The sequence below is a fragment of the Zalophus californianus genome, chromosome 1, assembly GCF_009762305.2.
Source record: "Zalophus californianus isolate mZalCal1 chromosome 1, mZalCal1.pri.v2, whole genome shotgun sequence".
NCBI lineage: Eukaryota > Metazoa > Chordata > Mammalia > Carnivora > Otariidae > Zalophus > Zalophus californianus.
Genome location: NC_045595.1, coordinates 56,772,269 through 56,788,347, shown reverse-complemented (window position 1 = coordinate 56,788,347; position 16,079 = coordinate 56,772,269). Strand labels below are relative to the sequence as shown.

The 16,079-nt window shown below is 39.8% G+C and overlaps 1 protein-coding gene across 7 annotated transcripts in view; it reads left to right on the top strand.

Annotated features, from left to right (window-relative positions):
* CFAP92 (cilia and flagella associated protein 92 (putative)) overlaps window positions 1-16,079 on the top strand; it is a 75,789-nt gene that overhangs the window by 16,323 nt on the left and 43,387 nt on the right. For 6 of the 7 annotated variants that reach the window (XM_027585529.2, XM_027585526.2, XM_027585530.2 and 3 more), the window contains one exon: window positions 2,294-2,478. In XM_027585529.2, the coding sequence (XP_027441330.1) occupies window positions 2,294-2,478 (185 nt within the window). The remainder of the gene's footprint in view (window positions 1-2,293; window positions 2,479-16,079) is intronic. The other variant, XM_027585528.2, reaches the window with a different exon arrangement.

The following is a 16,079-nucleotide window of genomic DNA, read 5'->3' as shown; positions in this document are numbered from 1 at the left end:
GGGTCTGTTTCCGGGCGCCTTTTCTCTTACTCTGGAGCTGGGCTCCTCAGCCTGGGCACTTGTGCCCCTAGGGGGACATTGGGTCATATGAGGAGGTAGTTTTGGTTGTCATGGGTGGGGGCAGAGGGATGCTGCTGTCCCATGATGCACAGGACAGTCCCCGCAGCCGAGAATCTCTGTTCTCAAGTGTCTGTGGTTTTGAGATTGTGAAACCCTACCCTGGAATTATGGCTGATGCCTCCCTAAATTTCTGAATGATGATTTGAGTGCACGTTTGCCCTGGAGATTTCTTCTAAACGGGGCAGTCTTTTCCATGAAAAGGTTTACACAGTTCTAGAATACAAATCATGATTAGTTATGGCCTTAACGAGTGAGCTTTGTTGAAGAGAAAGTCGTGGGAGCCCTGGGGGCTGCCCCCAGGGGCTGCACGTGGTCCCATGCTCAGGCCCGTGCACTCAGCTGCACACCCCGGGCCTGTGACTTGTTTTGGAAGGGAAGCTCATTCTGAGCATGAGTGACTGGGCCTTCGTGTGCACTATAAATACATTTACAAGCCTTGTGAAAGGAGCAGAGCTGATCTTTTTGAGCACCTGCTATGTGCTGGGCAGTGTTCCCAGCAACTTCTCCTACCGTAAACCCTCTTAATCCTTTACCCTAAGCATGGTGGGATCTCTGCCCATTTTGCACAGGAGGAAATTAAGCCCCACAGAGCCTCTAACTTGTGGTAGGCCACGTGATTACTAAGATAAGAGAGCCAGGATATGAGCCTAGGCCTCTCTGTACAACTGGAGGATTTGTTCTTCCCCCCAGTCCCCACACCAATATGTCTCCACCTGGTAAAATGTATGGACCCCTTTCATGAGAAAAATATTGTCCCAGCTATGTGTGTGCCACGCAGTGGCCTCCATTCACCCACCCTTTTCCCTACTTGCGCTATTGCAACACCGTCCTAGCCGGAGGTGGGCCATGTTTGATTTGGCTCCGATGTACCAGTTCTGTTCGGTATCAGTACCTATGCTTTTCTCATTGGACCACGCCTCTTAAAGCAGCACCACTGGCTGCCATAACAGAGACCCTGGCATTATGTGTTCTTGAATGTGTTCTGTTCTAAAGTAATTGCCTGGAGCAGCACTCTCCAAGAGAACTTTCTGCAGTGATGGAAATGTTCCAGATCTGTGCTGTCTGGTCCAGCAGCTCATAGCTATGCATGGCTATGGAGCATTTGAAATGTGACTCGTGTGATGAAGGAACTGCATTTTAAATTGTATTTAATTTTATTTATTTATTTACAATTTTTTTAAATTTATTTGTCAGAGAGTACAAGCTGAGGAAGAAGGCTCCCCACTGAGCAGGGAGTCTGATGCAGGACTCGATCCCAGGACCCTGGGATCCGAAGGCAGATGCTTAACCAACTGAGCCACACAGGCATCCCTAAATTGTATTTAATTTTAATTTAAATTTAAGTAACCACAAATGGCCAGTAGTTACTATACTAGAACGGTGGTTCTGAATCACCTGGGGAGCTTTTATAATGTTTTTTAAAAAAGATTTTATTTATTTGTTTGAGAGAGAGTGAGAAAGCACAAGCTTGGGGGAGAGGCAGAGGCAGAGGGAGAGGGAGAAACAGACTTCCCACTGAGCAGGGAGGCCAACGTGGGACCTGATCCCAGTACTCTGGGATCATGACTTGAGCAGAAGGCAGACACCCAACCGACTAAGCCACCCAGGCATCTCACCTGGGGAGCTTTTAAAAACCCTAGCATGGGGACGCCTGGGTGGTTCAGTCGGTTGGGCGTCTACCTTTGGCTCGGGCCATGATCGGGCTCCTTGCTCGGCAGGGAGTCTGCTTCTCCCTCTGCCTGCCTCTCTCCCTGCTTGTGCTCTCTCTCTCTGACAAATAAATAAATAAAATCTTAAAAAAAAAAAAAAAACAAAAACCTTAACATGGAGGCTACATCTCAGACCAAGTAAATCAGACTGCTTGAGGGTACCACCTAAGCATCGATATCCCTATAGATGATTCAGGAAATGCTTATATTACAAGATGATCATCAAGATTAAATCACAACAATTAAATTCTCTTAGGGAACTTATGGGACCTCAGTTTGAGAAACTGGCATATAATATGCTGCCAGTAGGTGTTTGCCAATTCTTTTTTTTTTTTTTTAAGTTTTCTTCTTTTGGTTATAATTTAACATTGGCTTTTCTCAGGTTGCTTGAACCCTTTGTACTCGTGTTGGGCTGTCATGAGTAACGGTCTAATGCTGTGCGTATTTCCCTCCCCAACCCCCAGGATGGCAAACTGTTGTGAGTCGTGGCAGGGGGAAGTCTGCCAGCATTTTAGATTGTTTTTTGACTTTAGAAACAGAAGTTCCTATCATGACTGAGGAGCAAAAACAGGACTTAAATCCCCTGACCATAAAGATCAAGTGTGTTTCCTGCCTTCCATCACAACCTGTTCCCCTCCATGAACTAGAGGTAAGAATGAGCCAGAAAAACTGATTGGAGAGCTCTTTTTCCCATCCGGTTGCCCATTACATGTCATCTCTAATTCCCCCCCAGTGGCCTTCTGTGAGATGTATCATCATCCCCATTTCACCATTTAGGATCTCACAGCAAGACATGAGAGATTGGTTTCCTGGGTTTAGGAGCTACCAACTCTTGATGTCTCCCCACTACACCAAAGGTGTCCTTCAGATGCAGATAGTGATCCTCCCTTCAGAAGGAGCCCCCAGGCTTCATGGATACAGCAGCAATGCTCACATAGATGCCACTCATTTTGAACCAACTAGGTTTAGTACTGATGTTAATCCTGGGAGTTCCCTTTTTCCTATTGTAGTATCCTTGTTTCCTGGATTCTGTCTTCCTCTTGCTTGTTTGCTCTCTGGTTTTGCTGGAACACATCTTCCTGTAGCTTCTTGAGAAAAGGTTAATGAGAGATACTTGTTTTGAGGTCTCATGTGTTTGAAAATATCTTTAATTCTACCCTTACACTTGACTGATATTTTAGCTGGGTATAGAATTCTCATTTTCCTTCAGTTTTGAAGGCATTGTTCTATCCTCTTTTATGTTCCATATTGAACCTTTGTATTTGCTTTTTTTCTTCTCTCAAAGCTGTAGGATCTTCTTTTTGTTTTCTGAAACTGCTTGATTATGTGTCTTGGTGTGGGCATACCATATATTATACTTCCATTTTGAAATAAAAATTCAGAGGAAGTTGCAAAGGTAGAGAGATCCTATGTACACTTTGCACAGTTTTTTTCAGTAGTTATGTCTTATATAACAATAGTATAATATCAAAATCAGGTTATTGATAAATGTGTGTGTAGTTCTCTGCCATTTTATCGCATGCATGGATTTATGTAACTGTCACTGTACTTAAGATACAGAACTATTCCACCACCACAAAGTTCTCTCATGCTACCCTTTTATAGTCACAACCACTACCTAACCTTGAACCATCCCTAACCACTAATATGTTTTCCATCTGTATAATTTTGTCAATTTGAGAATATTATTGTTGTGGGTTGAATTGTGTTCCCTCAAAAAGGTATGTTGAACACTTAACTGCCAGCAACTCAGAATGTGACTTTATTTAGAAATTGGGTCTTTGCAGAGTTAATCAAGTTAAAATGAGGTCATCAGGGTAGGCCCTAATCCAATATGACTGATGTCCTTATGAAAAAGGGAAATTTGGATGTAGAGACCGACATAGACAGAAGGAAGAATATATGAAGAGATGTAGGGAGAATGCCATGTAGTGAGTAGTTATGTTGTCACAAGCCAGGAAATGTCTGGGGCTACCAGAAGCTGGAAGAGGCAAGGAAGGATGCTCCTTTAGCAACTTCAGAGGGAGCATGGCCTTGCTGACACCATGATTTTGCACTTTTAGCCTCCCAGAACTGTGAGACAATGAAATTCTGTTGTACTAAGCCACCCAGTTTGTGGTAATTTATTATGGCAGTCCTAGGAAATGAACAGTTATATAAATGGAAACATCCAGTATGTGACCTTTTCAGATTGGCTCCCCTGTCCCATTCAGCATAATGCCCTTGCATTTAGCTGAGTCATTTTTTATTTACTTTTAATTGTTTTTAAGACCATTTACATTTAGTGTAATTATTTTTTTTTTAAGATTTATTTATTTATTTTGAGAGAGTGAGAATGAGAGAGAGAGAGTACATGAGAGGTGGGAGGGTTAGAGGGAGAAGCAGGCTCCTCACTGAGCAGAGAGCCCGATGCGGGACTCGATCCCGGGACTCCAGGATCATGACCTGAGCCGAAGGTAGTCGCTTACCCAACTGAGCCACCCAGGCGCCCCATTTAGTGTAATTATTGATATTTTAGAGCTTAAGTCTGCCATTTCAATATTTTCTGTTTTCTCTGGTTTTTTGTTTCTTTGTTTTCTTTTTCCTGCCTTCCTGTGGGTTATTTGAAAACTTTTTAGAATTTTATTTTGATTTATCTATATTATTTTTATTTTTGAATGTATAGGTTTTTAGTGGTTACTCCAGAAATTACATTGTGCATACATAACTTATCACAGTCTACTGGTGTCAACATCTTTCCAGTTTGAGTGAAGTATAGAAACCTTACCTTCCTTCAAATCTGTTTACCCTATCTCATTTATAATTGTCTTAAATATTTCCTCTATATAGACTGAGAACCACATCAGATGATGTTATACTTTTTGCTTCGACTGTCAACTGTAATTTAGAAAACTCAAGAGGAGAAGAAAAGTGTATTGTATTTACCTATACATTTGCTCTTTCTAATGTTCATTTTTTCTTTCTGATGTTCCAAGATTTTGCTTTTTCTTTTTAAATTATTTCTGTTTCAAGAACTTCCTTTAGTCATTCTTTTAGGGTAGATGTGCTGACAACAAATTCTCTTAGTTTTTCTTTGTCTGAGGACGTCTTTATTTCTCCTCTATTCCTGAAGGCTAGCTTCATTTGATTTAGAATTTGGGGTTGACATTTCTTTTTATTCAGCATTTGAAAAAAGTTATGCCACTTCCTTTTGACCTCTATGGTTTTTTGATGAGAAATCAACTGTCATTTGTGTTGTTCTTTCCCAATACGCTGGGTGGCACTTACCTTTTGAAGCTTTCAAGTTTTTTTTCTCTTTGTCTCTGGTTTTCAGAAGTTTGTGATGTCTCAGTATAGATTTTTTGGGGGGTTTATCCTGTTGGGTTCACTCAGTTTTCTGAGACTTAGGCTTATGTCTTTTGACATAAAATCCCAAATTTGGGATATTTCAGCCATTCTTTTTAAAAAATATTTATTTTGAAGAAGGGGGGGCAGAGGAAGAGAAAGAGGGAGGGAAGCAGACTCCTCGCTGAGCATGGAGCCTGACGTAGGGCTTGATCACAGGACCCCAAGATCATGATCTGAGCCAAAATCAAGAGTCAGATACTTAACTGACTGAGCCACCCAGGCATCCCAGCCATTATTTCTTTAAATACCTTTTAGCACTACCTTTTTTCTGCTCTCCTTCCGGGACTCCAATGTCATGACTATTAGTTCATTTATTATAGTCTCACAGGTCCCTGAAGTTTTGTTCATTTGTCTTTAGTCTGTTTTCCTCTGTGTTCTTCAGATTGGATAATTTATATTGTTTTATCTTCAAGTTCACCAAGTCTTTTCTCTGTCCCTTGCATTCTGTTATTGAGCCCATCCACTGGGTGTTAAATTTTTAGTTATTGTATCTTTCAATTCTAAAATTTCCATTTGGTTCTTTATATCTTCTATTTCTTTGATAGGACTTTTAAGTTTTTTCATTTGATTCAATCATGTTCACACTTGCTTTAAAATTCCTGTCAGATAATTCCAAGGTGTATCATTTTGGTGTTAGCATCTGTTGATTGTCATTTCTTGTTTAAGATGGGATTTCCCTGGATCTTGGTATGATAAATGATTTTTAAATTGTATCTTCGACATATTAAATATTAAGTTATGAGACTCTGGATCCTATTTAAATCTTCTGTTTTAAATATTCTGCCAGTGGAAGAAGGGGAATGCTGTCTTATTTCTGTCAGGTGGAGGTGGCAGTCCAGGTTCCCCACTCAGCAACCATGCCCTAGGAGCAGGGATGCCTTGCTACTACATGCTTCCCACATGATCTTCACTAACCACCACAGTGGTGGGGAGGCCACATTACTGCTGGATGGTGGGGAAAGATTTTGGCTTCCACTCTGCCTCCCTCAATGCCTTGTTACTGCTGGGCAGGGATGAAAACCTTGACTCCCCACTTGATCTTTTCTCATGGCACTCAAGTGAGGGGAATTGTTACAGTCAGACAAGGGTGGAAATCTGGGTTTCCCATTTGACTTTTGCTTATGGGAGTGGGGTGGGCCTGGTTTTCTTCATGGTCCTTGCCTGGGGTAGGGCAGTTACTAGCCTAGAAGTTTTCTGGCTCGCTAAGCTGCCCCATTCTTGTTTCTTTGGCTGGAGAGAGAAGACTTTCGGATTTTTCCTACCTACTCCCATTAGCATTTCTGAATTTCTGTCTTCTCCAGCACCTAGTCTAGAATATGTGAGGCCAGTAGAAACCCCAGAGAACTCATCACTTGTTGTTCCTCAGGTCCCACAGTCCTTAACTTTCTTCTCTCCATCCGAGTCTCCTTATGTTTGTTTTACATATAAAGCCCCGAGTTTAAAGAATCTGTACTTAGCAGGAGAAATAGGAAAAAGTGTGTCTATTTCACTGTGGTCCAGAACAGGAAGCCTGTGGGTATAGAGATATAGATATACATTTAAGATTTTTAAAAAGATTTTGTTTTTAAGTAATTTCTACACCTAATGTGGAGCTTGAACTTACAACCCCAAGATTAAGAGTTGCATGCTCCACCTGAGCCAGCCAGGTGCCCCTAGAGATAGATATTTTTTGTTTTTATTTTAATCACCTGGTGCTCATCATGTCACATGCACTCCTTAATTCCCATTACCTATTTTCACCCATCTTCCTCACCTCCCCTTTAGGAACCATCAGTTTGTTCTTGGAAGTTAAGAGTGTTTCTTGCATTGTCTTTCTTTCTCTTTTTCCCTTTGCTCGTTTGTTTTGTTTCTTAAATTCCACATATGAGTGAAATCATATAGTATTTATCTTTCTCTCACTGACTTATTTCGCTTAGCATTATACTCTCTAGTCCTATCCATGTTGTTGCAAACGGCAAGATTTCATTTTTTATGGCTGAATAATATTCCATTGTATATATATACCACATCTTCTTTACCCATCCATCTATCAGTGGACACTTGGGCTGCTTCCATAATTTGGCTATTGTAGATAATGCTGCTATAAACATCAGAGTGTGTGTATCCCTTTGAATTAGGTTTTTTTTTTTTTTTTTTTTTTAATTCTTTGGATAATACCTAGTAGTGTGCTTGCTGGATCATAGGGTAGTTCTATTTTTAACTTTTTGAGGGAACTCTATGCTGTTTTCCAGAATGGCTGCACCAGTTTGCAAATTCTACCCACAGTGCAAGAGGGTTCTTCTTTCTCCACATCTTCACGTTATAACCCCTGTTCTTTCTTGTGTTTTTTATTTTAGTCATTCTTTTTCTGGGGGGGGAGTGTGCGAGCATGGGGGGAAGGGCAGAGGGAGAGGGAGAGAGAATCTTAAGCAGAGTTCATGTTCAAGGTGGAGCCTGACATGGGATTCAATCTCACAACCCTGAGATCATGACCTGAACCGAAATCAAGAGTCAGACACTCAACTGACTGAGCCACCCAGGCGCCCCTGATTTTAGCGATTCTGACAGGTGGGAAGTGATATCTCATTGTAGTTTTGATTTGCATTTCACCAATGATAGGTGGTGATGAGCATCTTTTCTGTATCTGTTGGCTATCTGTATGTCTTCTTTGGAAAAATGTCTGTTCATGTCTTCTGCCCATTTTTAAACTGGATTATTTGGGGGGGGTTGTTGAGTTGTATAAGTTCTTTATATATTTTGGATAATTTTATCAGTTATATCATTTGCAAATATCTTCTCCCATTCCACAGGTTGCCTTTTAGTTTTGTTGATTGTTTTCCTTCGTCATGCAGAAGTTTTTTTTTTATGTAGTCCCAATAGTTAATTTTTGCTTTTGTTTCCCTTGCCTCAGGAGACATATCTAGAAAAAAGTTGCTACAACGAATGTTAAAAAAGTTACTGCCTTGTTCTCATCTAAGATTTTTATGGTTTCAACACTCACATTTAGGTCTTTAATCCATTTTGGATTTGTTTTTGTGGGTGGTGTAAGGAAGTGATCCAGTTTCATTCTTTTGCATGTAGCTGTCCAGTTTTCCCAACACCATTGGTTGAAGAGACTGTCTTTTTCCCATTGGATATTCTTTCATGTTTTGTCAGAGATTGACCATAAAATTGTAGGTTTACCTCTGGGTTTTCTCTCCTGTTCTATTGATCTGTCGTTCTGTTTTTGTGCCAGTACCATACTGTTTTGATTACTACAGCTTTGTACCATAACTTGAAGTCTGGAATTGTGATTTTGGTGTTAGCATCTGTTGATTGTCATTTCTTGTTTAAGATGGGATTTCCCTGGATCTTGGTATGATAAATGATTTTTAAATTGTATCTTCGACATACTAAATATTAAGTTATGAGACTCTGGATCCTATTTAAATCTTCTGTTTTAAAGAAGATTTGCTTTTCTTTCTCAAGATTGCTTTGGCTATTTGGGGTCTTTTCTGGTTCCATACAAATTTTCGGATTGTTTGTTCTAGTTATGTGAAAAATGCTGTTGGTATTTTGATAAGGATTGCATTAAATGTGTGGATTCCTTTGGATAGTATAAACATTTTAACAGTATTTGTTCTTCCAATCCATGAGCATAGAATGTCTTTCCATGTCTTTGGGTCATCTTATCTTGAATTTCTTTCATCAATGTTTTTATAGTTTTCAGAGTACAAGTCTTTCATCTCTTTGGTTAAGTTTATTCTTAGATATTTTATTTTTGGTGTAATTGTAAATGGGATTGTTTTTTAATTTCACTTTCTGCTGCTTCATTATTAGTGTATGGAAATGCAATGGATTTCTTTACATTGGTTTTGTATCCTTTGTCTTTATCGAATTTGTTTATCAGTTCTAGCAGGGTTTTTTTGGTGGAGTCTTTCAGGTTCTCTATATATTGCATCATGTCATCTGCAGATAGTGAAAGTTTTACTTCTTCCTTATGGATTTCAATGCTTTTTATTTCTTTTTGTTGTCTGCTTGCTTAGCTAGGACTTCCAGGACTATGTTGAATAAAAGTGGTGAGAGTGGACATATTTGTCTCTTCCTGACCTTAGGGGAAAGACTCTCAGGTTTTCACCATTGAGAATGATATTAGCCATGGGTTTTTCATATTAAGGCCTTTATTATGTTGAGATATGTCCCCTGTAAACCTACTTCGTGGAGGATTTTTTTCGTGAATAATGTACTTTGTTAAATGATTTTTCTGTACTGAAATGATCATATGGTTCTTATCATTTCTCTTATTGTTGTGATGCATCACATTGATTGGTTTGCAAATACTGAACCACCCTTGCAACCCAGGAATAAATCCCACTTGATTGTGGTGAATGATTTTTTTAATGTATTGTTGGATTCGGTTTGCTATTTTTTTTTTTTTGAGGGATTTTGCATTCTATGTTCATCAGAGATAATGCCCTATAGTTCTCTTTTTCTCTGGTATCTTTATTGGGTTTTGGTATAAGGGTAATGCTGGCCTCATAGAACAAATTTGGAAGTTTCCCTTTCTTTTCCATTCTTTGAAATGGTTTGAGAAGAATAGGTATTAACTCTTCTTTAAATGTCTGGTAGAATTTTCCTGTGAAGCAAATGGTCCTGGACTTTTGTTTGTTGGGAGTTTTGTGATTACTGACTCAGTTTCTTTGCTGGTAACTGGTCTGTTCAAATTTTCGATTTCTTCTTGATTCAGTTTTGGTAGGTTATATGTTTCTAGGAATTTATCCGTTTCTTCTAGGTTGTCCAATTTGTTGGCATATAGTTTTCATAATATTCTCTTATACTTGTTTGTATTTCTGTGGTATTGGTTGTTATCTCCCCTCTCTTATATATGACTTTATTTAATTAGTCCTCTCTCTGTCTTTTTTGTTGAGAAGCCTGGCTAGGGGTTTATCAATTTTATTATTTTTGATGAACTGGTTTCATTGATCTGTTTTATTGTTTTGTTTTTTGTTTTTTTTTTTTTTAGTTTCTATGTCATTTTTTTTCTCTGCTCTAATCTTTATCATATCCTTCCTTCTGCTGGCTTTAGGTTTTGTTTGTTGTTCTTTTTCTAGCTCCTTTAGGTGTAAGGTTAGGTTGTTTAGTTGAGATTTTTCTCACTTCTTCAGGTAGGTCTGTATTGCTATAAACGTCCTCCCTAGAATAATTTTTGCTGTGTCACAAAGGCTTTGAACTTTGCGTTTTTGTTTTCATTTGTTTCCATGTTCTTTTTTATTTCTTCTTTTATTTCCTGGTTGACTCATTCATGTTTAGTAGCATGTTATTTAACCTCCATGTATTTGTGGTCTTTCCAGGTTTCTTCTTGTAATTGACTTCTAGTTTCTTAGCATTGTGTTCAGAAAAGATGCATGGTATGATTTCGATGTTCTTGAATTTGTTGAGTCTTATTTTGTGGCCTAATATGTGATCTATTCTAGAGAATGTTTCATGTGCACTTGAAAAAAATGTGTATTCTGTTTTAGAATGGAATGTTCTTTTTTTTTTTTAAGATTTTATTTATCCATTTGAGAGAGAGAGCACAAGCTGGAGTTGAGGGGCAGAAGGAGAGGGAGAAGCATGCTCCCCACTGAGCAGAGAGCCCAATATAGGGCTCGATCCCAGGACCCTAGATCATGATCTGAGCTGAAGGCAGACACTTAACTGAGTCACCCAGGTGCCCCTAGTATGGAATGTTCTAAATGTATCTGTTAGATCCATCTGGTACAATGTGTCATTCAAAGCCATTGTTTCCTTGTTGATTTTCTGTTTAGATGATCTCTACATTGATGTAAGTGGAAGTGTTAAAGCCCCCTACTATTAATTCATTATTATCAATTAGTTCCTTTATGCTTGTTATTAACTATTTTATGTGTTTGGGTGCTCTTATGTTAGGTGCATAAATATTTACAGCTGTTAGGTCTCCTTGTTGGGTGATCTCCTTTATGATTATATAGTGCCCCTCTTTGTCTCTTGTTACAGTCTTTGTTTTAAAGTCTATTTTATCCGATGTAAATACTGCTACTTCAGCTTTCTTTTGACATCCATTTGCATGATAGATGTTTCTCCACCCCCTTACTTTTGATCTGTTGGTGCCTTTAGGTCTATAATGAGTCTTTTGTATTGATAGTTCTGTATTTATTGCTATTTTATTACTTGTTTTATGGTTGTTTCTGAAGATTTTCTCTGATTCTTTCTTGTCTTTCTCTCTTTCATGGTTTGATGATTTTCTTTAGTGATATATTTGGGTTTCTTTCTCTTTATTCTTTGCATATTTATTAATGGTTTTGATTTGTGCTTACCATTATGTTTGTATAGCAGTTTTGATGGTTGCTTAAGTTTGAACCCATTTTTTACTCCACTCCCCTCCATGTTTTAGTGCCCTATGATGTCATATTTTACATCCTTTTATTTTATAAAATCCCTTGACTGATATTTACAGAAATGCTTATTTTTAATCCTCTGGGTTTTTTTGTTTGTTTTTTACTCTTCATACTCACTTGTGTTGTTTCCATTCAAAGAGTTCCTTTTATTATTTCTTGCAGGGCTTATTCAGTGGTCATGAACTCCTTTAGTTTTTGTTTGAGAAACTCTATTTGTCCTTCTATTCTGAATGATAGCCTTGCTGGACAGAGTATTCTTGGCTGTAGACTTTTCCCTTTCAGCACTTTGAAGATATCTTGCTAGTCCCTTCTGGCCTGCAAAATTTCTGCTGAAAAATTTGCTGATAGCCTTGTGGAGTTTCCCTTGTATGTAACTGTCTCTTGCTGCTTTAAAAATTTTTTTCTTTATTGCTAATTTTTGCCATTTTAATTACTATGTGTCTTTGTATGGACCTCCTTGGGTTGATTTTTTGGGGTGACTCTGTGCCTCCTGGATCTGGACATCTGTTTCCTTCTCCAGATTAGGGAAGTTTTTAGCTATTCTTTTTCTTTTTTTTAAAGATTTTATTTATTTATTTGAGAGAATGAGAGAGAGAGAGCACGAGAGGGAAGAGGGTCAGAGGGAGAAGCAGACTCCCCGCCAAGCAGGGAGCCCGATGCGGGACTCGATCCGGGGACTCCAGGATCATGACCGGAGCCGAAGGCAGTCGCTCAACCAACTGAGCCACCCAGGCGCCCTTTTTTTTTTTTTTTTTAAAGATTTTATTTATTTATTTGAGAGAGAGAATGAGAGAGAGAGAGCACGAGAGGGAAGAGTTAGCTATTATTTCTTCAAATAAATTTTCTGACCCCTTTTCTCTCTTCTTCTGGGATCCCTATAATGCGAATATTATTATGGAGTCACTGAGTTCCCTGAGACTATTCTCAATTTGCATATTTTTCATCTCATTTGCTCATCTTGGTTACTTTCGATTACTGTCTTCCAGGTCATGAATTCATTCCTCTGCTTCATCTAGTGTTTTATTTATTCCGTCAAATGTATTTTAAATTTATTGTGTTCTTCATCTCTGATTGATTCTTTTTTATCTCATTGTTAAGGATTTCACTGATGTCCTCCACTATTTTCTCAAATCCAGTGAGTATCTTTATGATCATTACTTTAAATTCTCTGTCAGGCATATTACTTTTGTCTGTTTCGCTTAGGTCTCTTGCTGTGGTTTGGTCCTATTCTTTAATTTGGACATATTTCTTGTCTCCTTATTTTGTCTAACTCTCTGTGTCTGTTTCTGTGTGTGAGGAAAGTCAGCTACTTCTCCTGCTCTTGAAGGTCACGGCCTTATGAAGAAGAGGTCCTGTAGTGCCCTGCAGTGCAGTGTCCCCTGTTGCCCAGGACCTGGCGCTTCCAGGGAATGTCTCCTGTGTGTGCTGCCTATGCCTTGCTGTTGAGTCCTGCCCCCCCCCTTTTTTTGCAGTCCAGTTGTCTGCAGAGGCTCTCTTTGCCTGTTATGGGTAGTATTTGGTCCCCAGCAAGGGTGCAGCGCATTTTAACTAGGTGTACACTGGCTGTTTCTGAAATGAGACCTGCCGACACAGCTGCTGCCACTGGAACTGAGGTCACGAGGTGAGGTGTTGGTGGAGTTTGCGCCCATTTTCTGGGGGAGGGGCCCTGCAGTGTGGGTGCTGAGGCAAGCATGAGTGGGAAGGGTGGACCTGCCGAAGTGCAGGGGGTGGGGCAGAGGGCTTGGTGTAAGCAAGTTAGATAGTGAGTGTCAGTGGTGCACTGGTTCCCACAGATGGCCTTGTGTTTATGCTGGGGGGCAGGGGGAGGAAATAGCACCTGCCAACTCCTTTGTTCCTGGAGGGGTCTCCCAGTGATCCCTGCCTCTCTGGGCCATGCTCTGAGATGAGTAAATTGCTCTGACTCTCATCTGTGCACCACCCCCCCGCCATGGCATTTTTTTAAACTGCTGCTTCTAGGCTGTATCTGCATGAGTTGTTTGTCATGCTATCTCTTTAAGGGCAAGGACTCTTCTTCCTAATGCCTTCCAGGCTCCCCCAGGACTGAGATTGCTGATTTTTAAAATTCCAGGCTTTAAGTCTCACTGGTTGTAAGAACTCATGAAATTTGGCCCCTCTTGCTTTCAGTGTCAAATGTTATGGGGATTTGTCTTCCCCTTGTGGGCTCCCCAATATGCAAGTCCATTTTTTACTCTTCTCTGCACCACTGGCTCCTTCCGCACCACAGATGGCCACAGTCCGTCTCGCTCCCAACTCTGTCTTTCTCCTTCTTACCTTCTTTGATGTGGTCTCTTCTCTACCTTTAGTTTTGGAGTTCTGTCCGTCTTCAGATCATTTTCTGGGCTATTTACACTGAAGTGAGTGTTATCTAGTTGTATCCACGGGAAGAGGCACGCTTAGGGTCCTCCTATTCTGCCCCCTTCCCAGCCTCCTCAAATATCTTTTCTACACATTTCTTTTCTTCTGGAACTCCGATGATACAAATATTAGACCTTTTGATATTGTCCCATAGGTCCCTGAGGCTCAGCTTACTTTTACTTTTCAATCTTTTTTCTCTCTGTGTTCAGATTGCGTACTTTCTTTTAAAAAAAGATTGATTTATTTATTTTAGAGAGAGAGGTAGAGAGTGTGTGTGAGTTGGGGGGTGGAGGTAAAAGCAGAGGAAGAGAGTGTCCCTAGCAGACTCCGTGCTGAGCACAGAGCCTGACATGGGGCTCGATCTCATGACCCTGACATCATGACCTGAGCTGAAACCGAGAGTCAGACACTTAACCAACGGTGCTACCCAGGAGTCACTCAGATTGCATACTTTACATTGATCTATACTCAATTTCACTACTTATTCATTCCTCTGCCATCTCCATTTTGTTCTTTGGATCATCCAGCGAATTTTTAATTTTAGGTATTATATTTTTCAGTTATAGAATTTCCCTTTGGTTCTTATAGTTTCCATTTGCTGAGACTGGCTACCTTCCATTTGTTTCAAGAATGTTTGCAGTTACTTGGAGAATGTTTATAATTGTCTTAAAGTTTTCATCAGATAATTCCAGTATTCAGGTCATCTCAGAGTTCGCATCTGTTTGTTGTCTCTCCCCTTGATAATTGGTCAGCATTCCAGCTTCTTTGTATGTCAAGTAATTTTGAGTTATATGTTAGACATTTTAAATACTAGGTTGTGAGACCCTGGGTCTTGTTTAAATCCTATGGAGAATGTTGGCTTTTTGTTTTATTAGACAGTAACCTTAGGGTCAAGCTGTAATTTCCAATTTACCCTCTGTGGCTGTGGTTTTAAGGCCAGTTCAGTTTTCAAAGATTTTGTAGTGAAATCCAAGTCTGTCCTGCATGTGCGGTATTCAGGGGCCAGTCAGACCTGTGCCATGGTTTCTATAGTTCAGTTCTCAAAACCCCGGGTATGCTGCTTAAGGCCAGATCCACACATGCACAGTTCAGGGATAAGCCCAAGTTTACACATAACTTTATGGGACCCCTTTCTTGATTTCCCCCCCTTTCTACACTCTCCAGGTCCTAATGAGTCCTCTTCCTGGTCTGCTGGCTTGAAAGGTGTACCTTTAGTGTTTCCACTCTGACATGCCCTTCCTTGGACCCAGTCTGCCTCTGAGGACAGGTGGTGGGAAGATACATAGAGTAAAGACAATACTGAGGGTTTACCACATACTTTTTGTATCACAGTTCCTCTGGTCAAAAAGGATTTCCCTCTCTCAGATTTTCAGGTCCCTGCCCAGCTGCTGCCACTGCCATCAGATTGTAGCTTTGGAACTTGAGCTTGCATGAGGGCAGGACCCGGAGAGAAAAACAACATAGATCCCTCCAAACTCCCACTCTTTCTATCCTATGGGGGTCCTTCCTCCCATTCCTTAGAACAGAAAGAGCTCCGACTGTCCATGCCTGGTGCACAATTCTGGGATTCAGGCTTCCTTCTGAGTCCAGTCTGTGACATACAGGAGGAAAATAAACCCAGGAAATTCATAGCCTCGTTGGTTGTACTTTGAGTTTGGTTTCCATTCCCAATTTGCCCATTACCTTTTACTTTTCAGGGGCCTCTGACAGCTGCTCCACACATTCTGTCTATGGTTTCTGGTTGCATTCACTGGGAGATTCAGGGTGGGGTGTGCTTATTCCACTTAACCAAATTTTAAAGTTCATCTTTTACCATTCTTAATTTTTTCTCTTTTACTATTGTTTTGTAGATGTTCTTTTTATATTCTGTATACAAGTCCTTTGTTTTATATATATATATATATATAGTACATATTTTATGCCAGTCTAGGGCTTGACTTTATTTGATAAAGCAAAGCCCATTTTATCAGCTTTGGCTGTTATAATTAGTGTTTTTTGTGTCCTGTCAAAGAAGCATTTTCCCATGTTCATGAAGATTCTCTCCTATGTCTTCTTCTTGAAGATGTATAATCTTAGCTTTATATTTAGGTCTATGATTCATCTAGAATTAATT